This window comes from Maniola hyperantus, chromosome 13, assembly GCF_902806685.2.
Source record: "Maniola hyperantus chromosome 13, iAphHyp1.2, whole genome shotgun sequence".
In the NCBI taxonomy this organism is placed as follows: Eukaryota; Metazoa; Arthropoda; class Insecta; order Lepidoptera; family Nymphalidae; genus Maniola; species Maniola hyperantus.
Genome location: NC_048548.1, coordinates 3,773,059 through 3,787,510, shown reverse-complemented (window position 1 = coordinate 3,787,510; position 14,452 = coordinate 3,773,059). Strand labels below are relative to the sequence as shown.

Genomic DNA, 14,452 nt, shown 5'->3' with positions numbered 1-14,452 from the left:
AAAGCTACCCTACAATTACACACTACAATATTATATTATATGGGAGTGAAAAATATAACTAGGTAACAATTTTACTACAGAAGTAACTAAGATATAATAAAGCTAATAAAATCATTATATTATAATGAAACACTTGTGACTAAACAAATGATTAAAAGTTGTACCTACTGGATTTTTTCTCTTTGTCGACAACCCTAGGCATCGATGAAATGGCGCCCGTGACGAAGGAAGGGGAAACGATGCAAAACAATATGGACTCTGCCCGCAGCGATAAAGTTCAATATAGCTCGCTGGTGTCATTTATCTAGTAATAATTATGTAGGCTATTATAATGCCGGTATTTGATTGACATCAAAGGAGGGCAACTTTCAGTACCTAGTACTATTACCTATACATTCTGTTGCAAAACTGAGAACAACTGCTCGATTTTGGGAAAACTGCATCAATCTTTGTTACAATCGCAATCGTTGTGATTGGCTGAATTTATAGTACACTAGCTGATGCCCGCGACTTCGACCGCGTGGATTTAGGTTTTTAAAAATCCCGTGGGAACTCTTTGTTTTTTTCGGGATAAAAAGTAACCTATATCACTCTCCAGGTCTTTAACTCTACCCATGCAAAAAATCACGTCAATCGGTTGCTCCGTTGCGATGTGATTGAAGGACAAACCAACAAACCAATAAACCAACAAACAAACACACTTTCGCATTTATAATATGGATACTGATGGTACAACAATACATTGTAGCCAATAGTGAGCGAGCATCAACCAATCGGAGATGATTGCGATCGTGACATTGTAGCTGTTCTACCGCAATCCAACGGCTTATCAGTTGAAGTGACAACTATAAACTAATCAAGTTAATCATAAGATAACTTATCACACACATCTTACTGAAATCTGTAGCCACCTTTACAGTTAAGCTATGATGCCCATTTGTTTAATGCTTTTGACGAAATTTGGCACAGAAATAGCTTGCATCATGGAGACTGACACAGATAAATAAAATCTTTACTCATCACAAACAGAAGAAAAGAGAGAAGCAAATGAAACAACTACAACAAAACAATTACAACAAAACAACGTATTTATAACCATTTACCGTCGCACAGCTATGGAATGAACCTCAGATCTTTTAGAAGTTATTTATTTAATTTTCTACTAAATAAAACTTATTATAGTGTTAATGACTTTTTTAATGACAAATTTTAAATAATGCATGAATAGAAATAGACATTTGAATTATTAAAAACATTTACATGATGAGTATGAGTACACGATGACATTGCAATATTAATGAAATTAGATAATTTAGAAATAATTTTGCACGCCATGTTTGGCAGGATATGTAACTGATTACCTAACTTTTAAGACCCCATGTAAATAATATACATGTACCTACCATATCTGAGCAAAATAAATAAATGATTATGATTATGATTATGATTATGATTATCAGCATTTACACATTAGTCGGCAATAGCTAGTCAAATGCATTGATTGCCACAGTGCACTGGAGCCTTAACAATGCGATCTAACAATTCAGCAATAAGCACCTGAAATGGTTCAACTGACCTTGGCGCCGCCGCCGCCGCGCCAGGCGCCTCCGCCGCCCGAGCCGAGGTGCTGCAGAATCATCTGCACCTCAGACTCGGCGGGCGATTCCGCGAAGATCGTAGTGTTGCTCAAAACGCAGTTGTTCAACGCCATCTGGGCCTGCGGATAAACCAAGGAATTATACAGAGTGTAAGTGGACTCTTGCATTTTCTAAAAGTTCATGATTGATCCTAGAGGTCAACGAACGTTGCATAGATAAGTGCCGCGGGGTCAATGCCGATTAAGCCATAAGACGTCCGCCTCCTATTCCGGGGGTCAGATTTGATCCCGGACACGCACCTCTAATTATTCGGAGTTATATGTATTTTAAACAATTCAATATCATTTGCTTTAACGGTGAAAGAAAACATCGTGAAGAAACCTGCATGCGTGATAGTACTACATAGTGTTCTCAAAGGTGTGTGAACTGTTAACTGTGCCAAGTGTGGCGGACTATGGCCTCATTCATTCATTCTGAGGAGACCTGTGTTCAATAGTGGGCCGGCGATGAGTTGAACTTGATGATGACGAATCTTACCTTAGCAGCCTCCTCGCGCGTCGAGTAGCGTGCCAGCGCCAGCCCCTGGTTCAAGTAGAGGTGGAAGTTCTGTAGAGGCCCGTGCTGCACGCACAGGGTCTTCAGAGTCGAGCCATCGATCTGTTGATATTACGATTGGTTAAACGTAAGTATTAAAGTACGTAAAATTTGCCCCAGGCTGAACTATGCCTATCATGAACTTAATGCCACGACTGCAAAACAACATGCGACTTTTTTTCTTTAAACAGAAGATTTTTATTATTAAATAGCAGATATATCATCTCTGTACATTTATTAAATGGCAGTTGGCACATATAATATCATCTCTGTACATTCTGGGGCACGCCTCCATACAATTTTTGTCCATCTCCTTTGTGATTTTCTCTATTTGTAAATAAACATCTTTTATTTCTTTCTTATTTGGGATAATCACTGGATCTACTAAATACATATAAGAGCATACTTGGTCATCGATTTATAAAATACCAACGTATGAGCTTTACCTATCTGGAGCGATACCTATGGCTTTGCCCACATGGATTTAGGTTTCTAAAAATACAGTGGCTACATTTTGATTTTCAGATTTGATATAAAAAGTAGCCTATGTCCATCCATCTCCAGGATGTATGTAATTTTTTCACCAAATTATGGACAAAATCAGTTAAACAAATGAATGTTTAAAAATCCCCTAAAAACTGTTTGACTTTCCGAGATAAAAGTAGCCTACGTCCCTCCCCGGGATGCACGCTGTACGAAATTTTGACAAAATCGGTTGACCGAATAGGCCGTGATAAGCTAGTAGACAGACACACTTTCGCATTTATAATATTAGTATGGATTTAAACAAGATTCTTACCTGAGCAGTGAGGTTCTTCAACAGCAGCCAAGTGGACGCTTGCCAAGATGGCACAGCGCGCGCATTCACGTGATGTTGAGGCCACTTGGCCAAGCCTGGTGGAGCAGGGCGAGGCTTGGCGCCCCAAGCGTCCGTGGGCTTCAGACCCCCGGAGGACGTCGCGGGGGGTGCGTAGCTCCAGGTGGATGAGGATAGAGACCTCTCACCCCCCGGCGGGGACGTCTTGCCCCCGAGCATGTCGGTGTCTTTTATACTGGGCAGAGAGAGTGGGGAGCGAACGACTGAGCCGGGGGTCATAGCCGGGTCGTCTTCCACGTTCTTCATTTGGTTGCCCTGTTAATCAACGTATTTCGTTTACAACTTTGTTATTTTGTGTGATAAATGACACGACCTTAAAGTAACCTTTGTATAGTTAGTTAGGAAGTACCTACTACCTTCCAAGCTCCGCTGGGCTCAAGCTCAAGCACCAACTTGTAATCAAATGTGTGTACTTGAAGTTAAGAACCCTATGACCTTAAAGTGACCTTTTAGGTAAAGTAGACCTTCCAGGGCTTGCCGGGCTCGAACTCAGGCACCAGGTCGTAGGCAGGCAGGTGAGTGGCGTGGGACGGCCAGGCGTCCATGCCGTCCGCCATGTCGGCGCCAGAGTCGCCCCAGCCTTCTGATGCGCGTCCCATGCCCCGTGTACTGCAGACTCCACTTAAAACTTGACTCACTTTAACTGCCTAGTTGGTCTAATAGCTAGCTTACTCGGCTGCGGGTTCTAGTCGTAGTCCAGTGCAAGTAGTTCAAGTTAAGACCCCTATGACCTTAAAGTGACCTTTATAGGTAAAGTAAGGAAGAATTACCTTCCAGGGCTTGCCGGGCTCGAATTCAGGCACCAGGTCGTATGCAGGCGGGTGAGTGGCGTGTGACGGCCAGGCGTCCTTGCCGTCGGCCACGTCGGCGCCAGAGTCGCCCCAGCCTTCTGACGCGCGCCCCATGCCCCATGTACTGCAGACATTTGCAACTTGTACACACTCACTGGGATTAAATACAGTTCAAAAATAATTTATAAAAGCAATAGGGCCGATACCGCTGGGAGCACCTCTTATGATAAGATGGTATCTACTTTAGAGTTCCTGAACGTCTCAAAAGGAGAAACAGCATTTGCAGACGGCTGTTTGTGATCATGATCACTCCACAGAAGTTTGCACCGCACAATATCTCTAGGATCTGGGTATTTAAGTTCGCCAATGTAGAATGTACCTACATTCTATTTTTGTGTGCGATAAACATGTATACAGTGGAGAGAGAAAATACCCAGGCATAGGGAGATAAAACCTCCACATTATTCCAGTAGCGAAGTTCACACATTCATTTTATTCCCCTTTGTCAAATTTTATATTTCACAATAAAACGCACTAAAAATCTATACGATTCTTGGCGCGTTTTTTTTTATGTCAAAAGTTCGTTTTGGTGAGCCGTACTTTTGACATAACAGTTGACCCGAGTTAAAATGGCGCGTGAGGAGTCATGTTTTACGGACTATAAAATAATACTCATCTATGAATCTTTATTCAATTAAACCCAAGTCAAAGTGAAACACAACAACCGCATAAATTTTGAACACTGTATAATTTTTCATCCCCTAATAATTTTAATAGACTTCGCCATAACTCCAAACTTAAATTATCGAGGATAACAAAAATCTTACAAACAGGCTTTTTGCTATGTGTATTATTTTAAAAGGCTTTAATATAATGGGGTAATACAGCAGAATTTCAAATCAAATACTCACGATTCAGGTTGCAGACCAAGCTGGCCGAGCTGCGGGCTGGTGGCAGACTTGGCCGTGCCGGGAGCGCGGCTGAAGTCGGTTCCTTCGCCGTCTTTGTCGAGAGACGGCAACTTCCACTGGGTCAAGCGTGATTGCTGGTTGCCGGGGCCGTAGGCCTGTTCAAAACAATTCAAATTGAAATCCAATTAACCAATCAATCAGCCTTTGCGTCCGCTGCTGCCTTCCCAATAGCGCGCCACCACACGTGAAGTTTTTATGCAGCGACGCGAGCGGGGCATGACTCTGCTTGAACAAGTTGGTTGCTTCATGTAGAAAGATTGCTGATTCAGTACAACGGATGGCAATGAACTTACGGATTGTGAGTCCTTGATTTTTAAGTCGCTGAAGTTGTTATGCAGTGGCGCGAGCGGGTCATGGCTCTGCTTGAACAAGTTGGTTGCTTCATGTAGAGATTGCTGGTTCAGTATAACGGATGGTAATGAATTTACGCATTGTGACTTGCGAGTCCTTGATGTTCAAATCACTGAAGTTGTTAAGCAGCGGCGCGAGCGGGTCATGACTCAACTTCAACAGATCGCTAACACCATTGGTTACTTCATGTAGAGAGATTGCTGATTAAGTACAACGGATGGTAATGAACTTACGGATTGTGAGTCCTTGATGTTCAAGTCACTGAAGTTGTTATGCAGCGGCGCGAGCGGGTCATGACTCTGCTTGAACAAGTCGCTGCCGCCAGTTTGTTGCTTTTGCATGTATAGTGCTTGCTGGTTTGCTATTTGGTTCTGTAGAAAAGATTATACTTGAGTGCCTAGCTGCTTTACTATAGAAAAACTTCAACTTTAGACTAGATAACGTAACATACAAATTCTGCTAAATGCACACGAATTTGGTACAGGGAATTCGAGGGTGAATAGGATTGCCAGAGCATACCTATTCAACTAAAAACATCTTTTTTCCATCTCTTTTTAAAGTTTAGACAAAATAATAAGCAACAATCGATCAAATGCTGCATGAAAGAAATCACTTGCCAGCAGATCTGATTGCAGCCAAGCGCTAGTCCATAAATTTAAAAAAAACCCGACTTTTTAAAGAAACAATAATTCTTAAAGAACCAATAGTCTTCAAAGATGAGTGAACGCGTGACCGCCTTAAATCCTACGAAATACCTTAGTTAGGTCATAGAAAAGTTTATTATCGCTTTACGAGGAAAAACTATAAATAAAGACCGAGTTCAAAAGGCTTCACGATCTATTCTCAGATACATCTATATAATGAAGTGTGACATATTATATGTATTTATATGAGAAAACATTACATACAATACATTAGCTAGTTAATGCCCGGCCTGTTTTGTAAAGCAACTCAGGCAACAGTCAGTCAGTCAGTCAGTCAGTCAGTCAGTCAGTCAGTCAATTTAGACAATTGTTCGACCCAGGCGAAAAGAAGGGCTAGGCAACTAGTTTTTATATAGATACATACCTGGAGACCGGTAATCTGTTGCTTGGCCTTCGTGATCTGCATGGAAAACTGCATCGCGACGGACGAGTTCGGCTTCGGTATGGCCAGCGTGTGCTGCTGTACCAGGTGCTGCAACACTTTGATCTACGACAAATTAAAGATCATCAGTAACTTATAACAGTACAATGGCACCGATTCCTTTGTCTTTCTCTAAACTAAATTTAGAGTATCTGCATGCTTTTCTTTTTAACAATGCTAAAAAAGGAACGGAACATGACTTTCACATTTAAAGACTCTAAATTTTAGTGCACAATACAAATTTAAACAGTAAGTTAAGATCTTTTTTATGCTGGTTGTAAGCGGACTAAAACTGCTTTATACGATCTTGTGCATAAGTGTTGTATGGAAATTTTTATAGTGCCTGAGCCTAGTTTCAACTATGAGTCTCAGTATTACTATGCTCTTCTGGTACTTTATTAATGTAAGTTACAGTTGATATCACGTCAAAAGTTGTTTGGTTTGTTGATTTGTTCTTCAATCACGTCGCAACGGAGTTACAGATCGACGTGATTTTTTGCATGGGTATAGTTTAAGACCTGGAGAGCAACATAGGACGGGCATTTTTATCCCGGAAAATTAAATAGTTCCCACAGGGTTATAAAAAACTAAATCCAGGCGAATTCGCTTACATCAGCTAGTATAATAAATAAAATATTGATAGTAATTTTATAGGTCTGATTGGCAAGGTCAACATAAATCCAAACAACATAAGATATGTATCAAAACAATCAACTATAAAGTTAGAAATGTAAAATCGTCATTACTTAGGTGTTTTTCCTTTCGCAGTAGAGAACGGGCCCATAAAGTGATTTGCATACAATAGATAATTGGCATAACGACCCCAGCCGGCTGTGAATGCCGAATCACGAACACAGATCTACTTTGAAGTGTCGAACTGAATAAAATTCAAACGATAAATTACAAGGCCTCGACACAGGTGGTTTCCTTTCGAATACAGAGAGATAATTTATACTCTTTTATTTGTTAAAAAAAATCTTCATGAAATACATTATATTTTTTTAGTTTTTTAGATACAAGTCAGCCCTTCACTGCAATCTGACCTGATGGAAAAAGATGATGCATTCATTCGAAGATGGAAGCGGGCTAACCTGGAAGGGGTATGGCAGTTTTTATTAAACTAATACCCCTTTGGTTTCTACACGGCATCGTACCGGAACGCTAATTAGAATAGAATAGAATGTTTTTTATTCATGTAAACTTTTTAAAGTACTTATGAATAGTCAGGTAGTTTTAATTTACCACTGGTTCGGAATGCCGTTCCTACCGAGAAGAACCAGCAAGAAACTCGCGGCAATTGCTTGGCGGCATGGCTTTACTGGTAGGGTGGTACAGTTGCCGGCAAGAAATATTGTTACATTGACCTTTGTGGTTAAAGAATTTTATTCTCAAAAGAAATCAGATATACAAATTTCACTTAATGAGAAATTATAGTAACAAACTTAAACTAATTTTATCTTTCGGCACAGCGCGGCGGCAAGCAACAACACGATCGTAAAAATAGCGGGTAGTATAATATTGTTACATCGACCTTTAGAATGAGATTTCGGCTTTGTAGAGCGTTGTCTCTGTCACTCATACCTGTGACGTTTTGTCGGTCTTAACGACAGAGACAACGCTCTACGAAACCGCTATCTCTTTTTAAAGGTCGATGTACAATATTTCCTGGCGGGTACTGTACCTAGTCACGACCGAAGTCTCCCACCAGACCAGACCAGAGGAAATTTAGAAATTATACAATTACGAATTTCCCCTGCCGGGAATCGAACACGTCACCTCCCACTGGTAAGACCACAGCGCTCACCACTGCGCCAGGCAGGTCGTTAAAATAAAGTGACGCGATTATCCATAAATAGATGTGGGCAATCACAGTTACTCAATAAAACGAAATATTTGTATACAACATAATGTAAATAGGACTATATAGCATGCGGTTTGTTTGCAAACAGCTTCCTTTTCACTGGAACTGATGACTCATGCCATCATTTACTACGCGTAACGTTACGCAACGCCCTTTCAATCTGAGCTTGTTTGTAAACAAACTATTTCATTTATTTTTATATGCGTTTAAATCTGCTTTTGCACTCGGTTTTGCGAGCGTCAAGCGAGGTTTAGACTAGCAAGAACTTCTTGCAAGTTATTCCGCAAGTACTTGCAGAACTGTTTACACTACGAGCAATCACAAGTTGCTTCTGCAAGCGGCTTCCAAGATAACTTGTGGAAGTGAGCTTGATGTGATTGTTTACACGGTAGGAATAGCTTGCGGAAGTCAACTTCTGCAAGTTTTGTTGCTAATCTAAACCTGGCTTGAGATTTAAAATTGAAAACGTTTAGCAAGTTAGAGCAAATATGACAACAAGTCCATTGTTACTTTGTATGCGTTATACAAAAGTATGGAATTGGTTTAGGGCTTTTACTTATGCTAGGGCTTATGCTGGGTTTTACTTGGTCACGTCATCCGAGAAAAAATCCTACAGCGCAAGCGGCATAAAATAATGCCTGCTTCTATCCAATATCTTAAGTCATGCTAGGAAAGCTAAATAATATGATATAGAATTTTAACTTCTTTCTTCTTTTGGGGCTGCGCAAGTATAGTTCCCGGCAGTTTAATAGTAGCGTCTGACCTACGATGCAAGTGCGAGCTCGTGCAGGTATTGTTCCACGTGCTGGTGTACTGTGTACGAATGTAGCACTCACACTAATGCAAATGGCGAACGCGGCGCGCGGGCTGGTACGTTCTGCTTCCTCGCGTAGCGCGCCCCACTGAAGCCTAAAAATGCTATTGCGCAGACTATACCTACCTACTATCTGACCTATTTTGATGTCCGACAATTTTATATTTTCACGCCAATACTGGTGGCCACCAGACAGCACATTTTAATCGGAATTGGAGTAGCTTCCTCAGGGTGTACGATATGTTTCCCTAGCTTTTTTTATTCTTATACAAGTTAGCCCTTCTCACCTGGTGGTAAGAGAAGATGAAGTCAAGATGGTAGCGGACTAACCTAGAAGGAGTATGGCAGTTTCCTTAAAGCCCATTCCCCTGGTCGGTTCCGACGCGACATCGCATAGGAATGCTAAAAATCGCTTGGCAACACGGATTGCCGGTAGGGTGGTAACTAGCCACGGCCGTAGTCTTCCACCAGACAAATAAACAAAAATGATTAACTTACTTGTTGCAGAAGCTGGTTAAGCAGGACCAGCGTCTGTGGAGCCAGCGGTTGGTTCAAGATCTGGTGGTTCAAGTATCCGGCAGATACGGCCATCTGTATCTGTTGTACGAGCATGCGCAGTTGAGCCGTGCTGGGCTGACCGCTGCTTCCGGTTCCACTGTTCACAAAAAAAATTATAAGTTTTTCTCAACTAAATAGACGTTTCCCAAAAAATAATAGATAACTTTGGCTGTGAATGTGCGAGTATGCGTAGTAAGGGATGCGACTGAAAATTATAATGCGTGCAAAATGAGATCTCACTCGCCATTTTAACTTATGTGTCAACTTTCAGATCAAAAGTACAGTTCACCTTTAAAATAAGGACTAACACGGAACACCTTACATACTTTAGGCATGACAGTTGACCACATAGAGTTAAAATGGCGAGTGAGTTCTCATTTTGTTGGACTATACTTAATTTTCACAGCATACTTTAATGTGAAAATCTGTCTGCTTACATCCCGGGGAAGGACATAGGCTTTTTATCCCGGAAAGTCAAAGAGCTCCCACGGGATTTTTACAAAAACCAAATCCACGCGGACGAAGTCGCGGGCATCCTCTAGTCTTTTAATACCATTAATACAAAAAGAGGAAGGTGAATATGTTATAACATTTTTTCCACAATTCCGAACAGCTTGAAAATCCATATCTAATAAATAAGTCAATCGTGTCAAGGCGATACGATACACCCTCTAATTACTGCTGCTCCATATACTTCTGTCCGTTTAGTTAGACCAACCAGTCTATAAATGCAGTCGATAGTTTGTGTCCGCCCTAATAATTGCCTTCAAATCAATACTCTAAAGGGGAGAAAATCAACTAATACAGAACATCTAGGTGCGCGCTCGCTCTTAGGAGGAGGTTTACAAATTTACGCTCGGCCATACGAACGAAGCCATTGCGTGGCTATTTATAGTAATTTAGAGTGATGTTTATAATTTTTTATGCTTGATCAAATAAATGGATTGTTACTAAAACTATACAAATAGATTTGTTAAAGAACATAGTTTATTAAGGTATAAATTTTTGGTTGAATTTATGTTTTATTCAATACAAAAAGTTGTCTTTAGCCATATAATTCATGAAAATTGGCAACAGTTCTTTTTTTACCCAGCAATGTGATTAAAAATCCATATTCTAGTACATTATAAGTCAATAAGACTATATTTCTGATATTCAAGTATTTTTTCCAGTAAATTAGATTATTTTCAAGGACAGATTTAGGGCTTCAAATTCGAGTCTGTTATTTATTTAATTAAAACTAGGTGCGGGAGATTGGACACTAAAAAATAAATAAAATAGATTTTGTAAATATGATACATTAAAGGTCAAAACGAAAGTTTGATTTATTGTAAACATGTATTCAATTATTTGAAAGTTCGTCCTACGATGGTAAATTTGGAGCTTGAAATCTTAGAATTTCATAGTTCAAGTGATAGCGGGCCCTCAAAGGTCCAAATTATTGTCGCTGATATCACAATGATTAAGCATCTTTTTATAGAATTATTATTGTGCAACGATATTAAATACCTAATGAATTGAAATCTTGGAATACATAACAACATAATATCAATCGTTATCTCAATACATATACAACTCTTATCTCATGTGTAACTTAAAAATATTTTGCAATCAGGGTCTGCTTCACTCAGTCAAGTGACAAACACAATCACATTCAAAATAAGCAAGAACTTTTACATTCAGGTTGTTTGGCCAAATGTCCACTACCGTTTAGTTAAAAGTTTTTTTCTTCATAATGCAGAAAGGAAACAAGTCAGCTTTTGCTTTTTTTTAATCAGAATAAGATTCTTATAAGAGCGTAGGTAGCGAGCGACTTTTTAGGGTCACTGTTGTCTGTCTGTCTGTCTATCCGTCTATCTGTCTGTCAAGAAACCTACAGGGTGCTTCCCGTTGACCTAGAATCTTGAAATTTGGCAGAAAGCTAAGTCTTATAGCAGACATGAGGGGAAAAATCTGAAAACCTTGTGGTTACATCACATAAAAAAATTAAAATGTATTCATGAACAAATATTGCTATTTTCACCTATTTGAGTTGTCTCTGGATGATGCTGCACGGAAGGCGGTGGTGGCTGGTTGAGCAGCTTCTGCACGACTGCGGGCGGCACCGAGGGCACGGTGGGCTGTGGCTGGAAGGGCCCGTGGTGGAAATGGTCGTCATGTCTCCCGCCATCTTCGCGCGTGGCTTTAAGTACTTCCAAGGCTTCCTCGACTTTTATGATCCAACTGTGGAGATCTAGGACTATCCAATGATAAAATTTACACTTACGTTCTTCCTTCTTCTAGACTAGTTCCCGCACTAAGTCGATCTCTTCTCTTGTGCATGATGGTCCTAACTTTCCTAAAGGGTTTGGAAAGTTCTATAACTCACCTATTTGGGTTGTAAGACGGATGATGCTGCACGGAAGGCGGTGGTGGCTGGTTGAGCAGTTTCTGCACGACTGCGGGCGGCACCGAGGGCACGGTGGGCTGTGGCTGGAAAGGCCCGTGGTGGAAATGGTCGTCACGCCTCCAGCCGTCTCCGCGCGCGGCTACTAGTGCTTCCAGGGCTTCCTCGGCATTCATATCGCGGCTGCGGAGCGCTGCCTCCACGTCTTCCTTCTTATAGCCCAACTCAACAAGGTATCTGCGAAAGAAATTTAATGTTAAGAATTCTGTATTGCTTATTATTCATTTACTGTACAAACAATGTTTATAGTCATTGCACTAAGACTAAAGACACATGAAGAAATATGAGGTATTTTAATCAATGGATTTTGAACATGGTGAAGTAAGTATTTAATATTTAAGAAAGTCACTACATATACAGCTAGTTATATTAGGTAAAATTATTACTTTGTGATGCCTTACATCAGGCCAAATAAAAAAGAATTCATATCAGAAGCCAATGGGAAATAAATATTGCATTCCTCCTATTGAGGCTTCCTAAAATCTGTTACTAATAAGGAATCCAAAGAACTAATCAATACATAAGGAACACTCAGTTTCAAATAAAGTTTAACCAACCTAAACTGCTTGCTGTTCCACACCATCTCTTTAGGCAGCTGCTTGCCATGGGGCATTGCGCTCTGAGGCGGCTTGGGTCCTCCCCACTCTCCAATGTCATCAGGCCAGGCAGCAGGTCCACTGGGTTTCGGCTTAGGGACAGGCCATAAAGCTGGGCCAGACGCATCAGGCCAAGCGGGAACGTCTCTTTCCCCCCATCCAGTTGCGTGAGGTTCCTCCCAGGACCCGTTTCTCTGGGAATGCGCTCCCCACACCGCGTCAGGTTTGGTAGGTGCGGGCGCGATTCTTTGGGACGCGGGCGGGCCTTGAGGCGCTCCTCGAGACATGCCGCCCATGCCGCGTTGCCATAGTGACGTGCCGTCGTCAAAACCGGTGCCGGTACGACGCGCCGCTGGTGGGGACGGCTCTTCCCATCCAGCTGACTTGATAGGTTCTTTGGGGCCCTGACCAAAAATAAATAGTTATTGTACGTGCCTTGTCTGATTTATTTATCGATAGAAAGTATAGAGGACGCTAGTCGCGAAGTATAATATGTAGGGTACCTGTATTCATAATTCTATATTATATACCTATGGATAGAGCACTCGTAATACCCACTTGAAGCAAATATCTACATATCGATATCCCACTTCAATTAACAACTCAAGTTAAAGTTTGGTACCTATCCCATGGTGTACCTGCCTTCGACATTTGTATAAAAAGCATTTTAGCTATAATAAATGATCAGAATTTGAATCAAGCAAGGACAAGCACTTTTGAACTCAAATGTAACTAGTAAATGCCAATTTATATCAAGCAATTATTATTGTTACATCTAACCAATCACAGCACAACATAAATTATTTGATTTGAGATTTGGAAAAAATGTTTTACCTGTGCACCCCATTGGTTGACACTGCTAGTGGGCATCATCTTGTTAGGTCCGCTAGGGTGTTGATGATGCTGGCTCCACATATCTCCATTGAGTCGCCCAGAGATTCCTCCGCGCAGGTCGTGACGCGGATCCGCGGGCTGCTGCCTCGGGTCGGGAGTGCGATGAGGGTCGAGCCTCGGGTCGGAAGGCCTGTGAGGTTCACCCCAAGCATTCCAGTCGTCTTTCTTCGGTACTGCCCATTGCTGCGTATGTTGGGGAGGTCCAGCCGGCCATTGCTGGGGGGGAGGAGCCCCCGTCCAAACGTTCCCAGTATCCGCAGCGTCGTCATCTTCGCCCCATGTACCCCCGATATTAGTCGTAGGGGTATGTCCCCATGGAGTCTTCGAAGCGGGCTGCGGCGGAGGCTGTCCCCCGTTCCTCAAATTGGCCTCCCAAAGATCAGTTCCGAGAAAAGCACCATTATTTATGGTCGGCTTCCAAGCTGGTTGGGCTCCAGTGATCGGTTCAACTTTCGAACCCGGTTCAGGGGATCCAGGCACATCCCAATTGGTGTCTTGGTTCACGTGTTGCTATAAATAACAAGTCATAATCAAATAATTTTCAAAATACAACTGCCTTACCAAAAAACGTTCACGTTTGAAAATGGCGCCATTTAGGTTTTATCCCCAAAAAATTTATAGTCAGTGTCACTCGAGATGATGTAAGGATTCTAACGATACCACATACTCAGGTATTTAGAAGATCTCACACTCATACATCAACTCTGAAAATATGACACTCCTTTTTGGGCAGTCGTGCAAAAATGAGGTTTCACTCAAACTCTTTTGTTGATTTTTGAATTGGAATCTTTGCCAACATGCTGATTTACGATTATTTCAAGTGTTAAGAAACGGCGACAATAAAGAATGACAATTTACAAACACCACCCAGATGCTGTAGAGAATGTTTGCTGCTGCTTTCATAAAGTATAAGGATTTATAAGTTACATAATAAAAACAGAAATTAAAATTCAAAGCTCCTGTTGTTTACATTTGG

General features: G+C 41.3%; 1 protein-coding gene across 10 annotated transcripts in view; it reads right to left on the bottom strand.

Annotated features, from left to right (window-relative positions):
- gw (trinucleotide repeat containing adaptor protein gawky) overlaps positions 1-14,452 on the bottom strand; it is a 36,408-nt gene that overhangs the window by 12,504 nt on the left and 9,452 nt on the right. For 9 of the 10 annotated variants that reach the window (XM_034974734.2, XM_034974729.2, XM_034974736.2 and 6 more), the window contains 11 exons: positions 13,417-13,986; positions 12,544-12,986; positions 11,909-12,163; positions 9,481-9,637; positions 6,251-6,373; positions 5,416-5,553; positions 4,772-4,926; positions 3,840-3,984; positions 2,992-3,324; positions 2,136-2,255; positions 1,577-1,717 (listed from right to left, as the gene is read on the bottom strand). In XM_034974734.2, the coding sequence (XP_034830625.1) occupies positions 1,577-1,717; positions 2,136-2,255; positions 2,992-3,324; positions 3,840-3,984; positions 4,772-4,926; positions 5,416-5,553; positions 6,251-6,373; positions 9,481-9,637; positions 11,909-12,163; positions 12,544-12,986; positions 13,417-13,986 (2,580 nt within the window). Of the gene's footprint in view, positions 1-168; positions 305-1,576; positions 1,718-2,135; positions 2,256-2,991; positions 3,325-3,839; positions 3,985-4,771; positions 4,927-5,415; positions 5,554-6,250; positions 6,374-9,480; positions 9,638-11,908; positions 12,164-12,543; positions 12,987-13,416; positions 13,987-14,452 lie in introns of all 10 variants that reach the window. The other variant, XR_011237474.1, reaches the window with a different exon arrangement.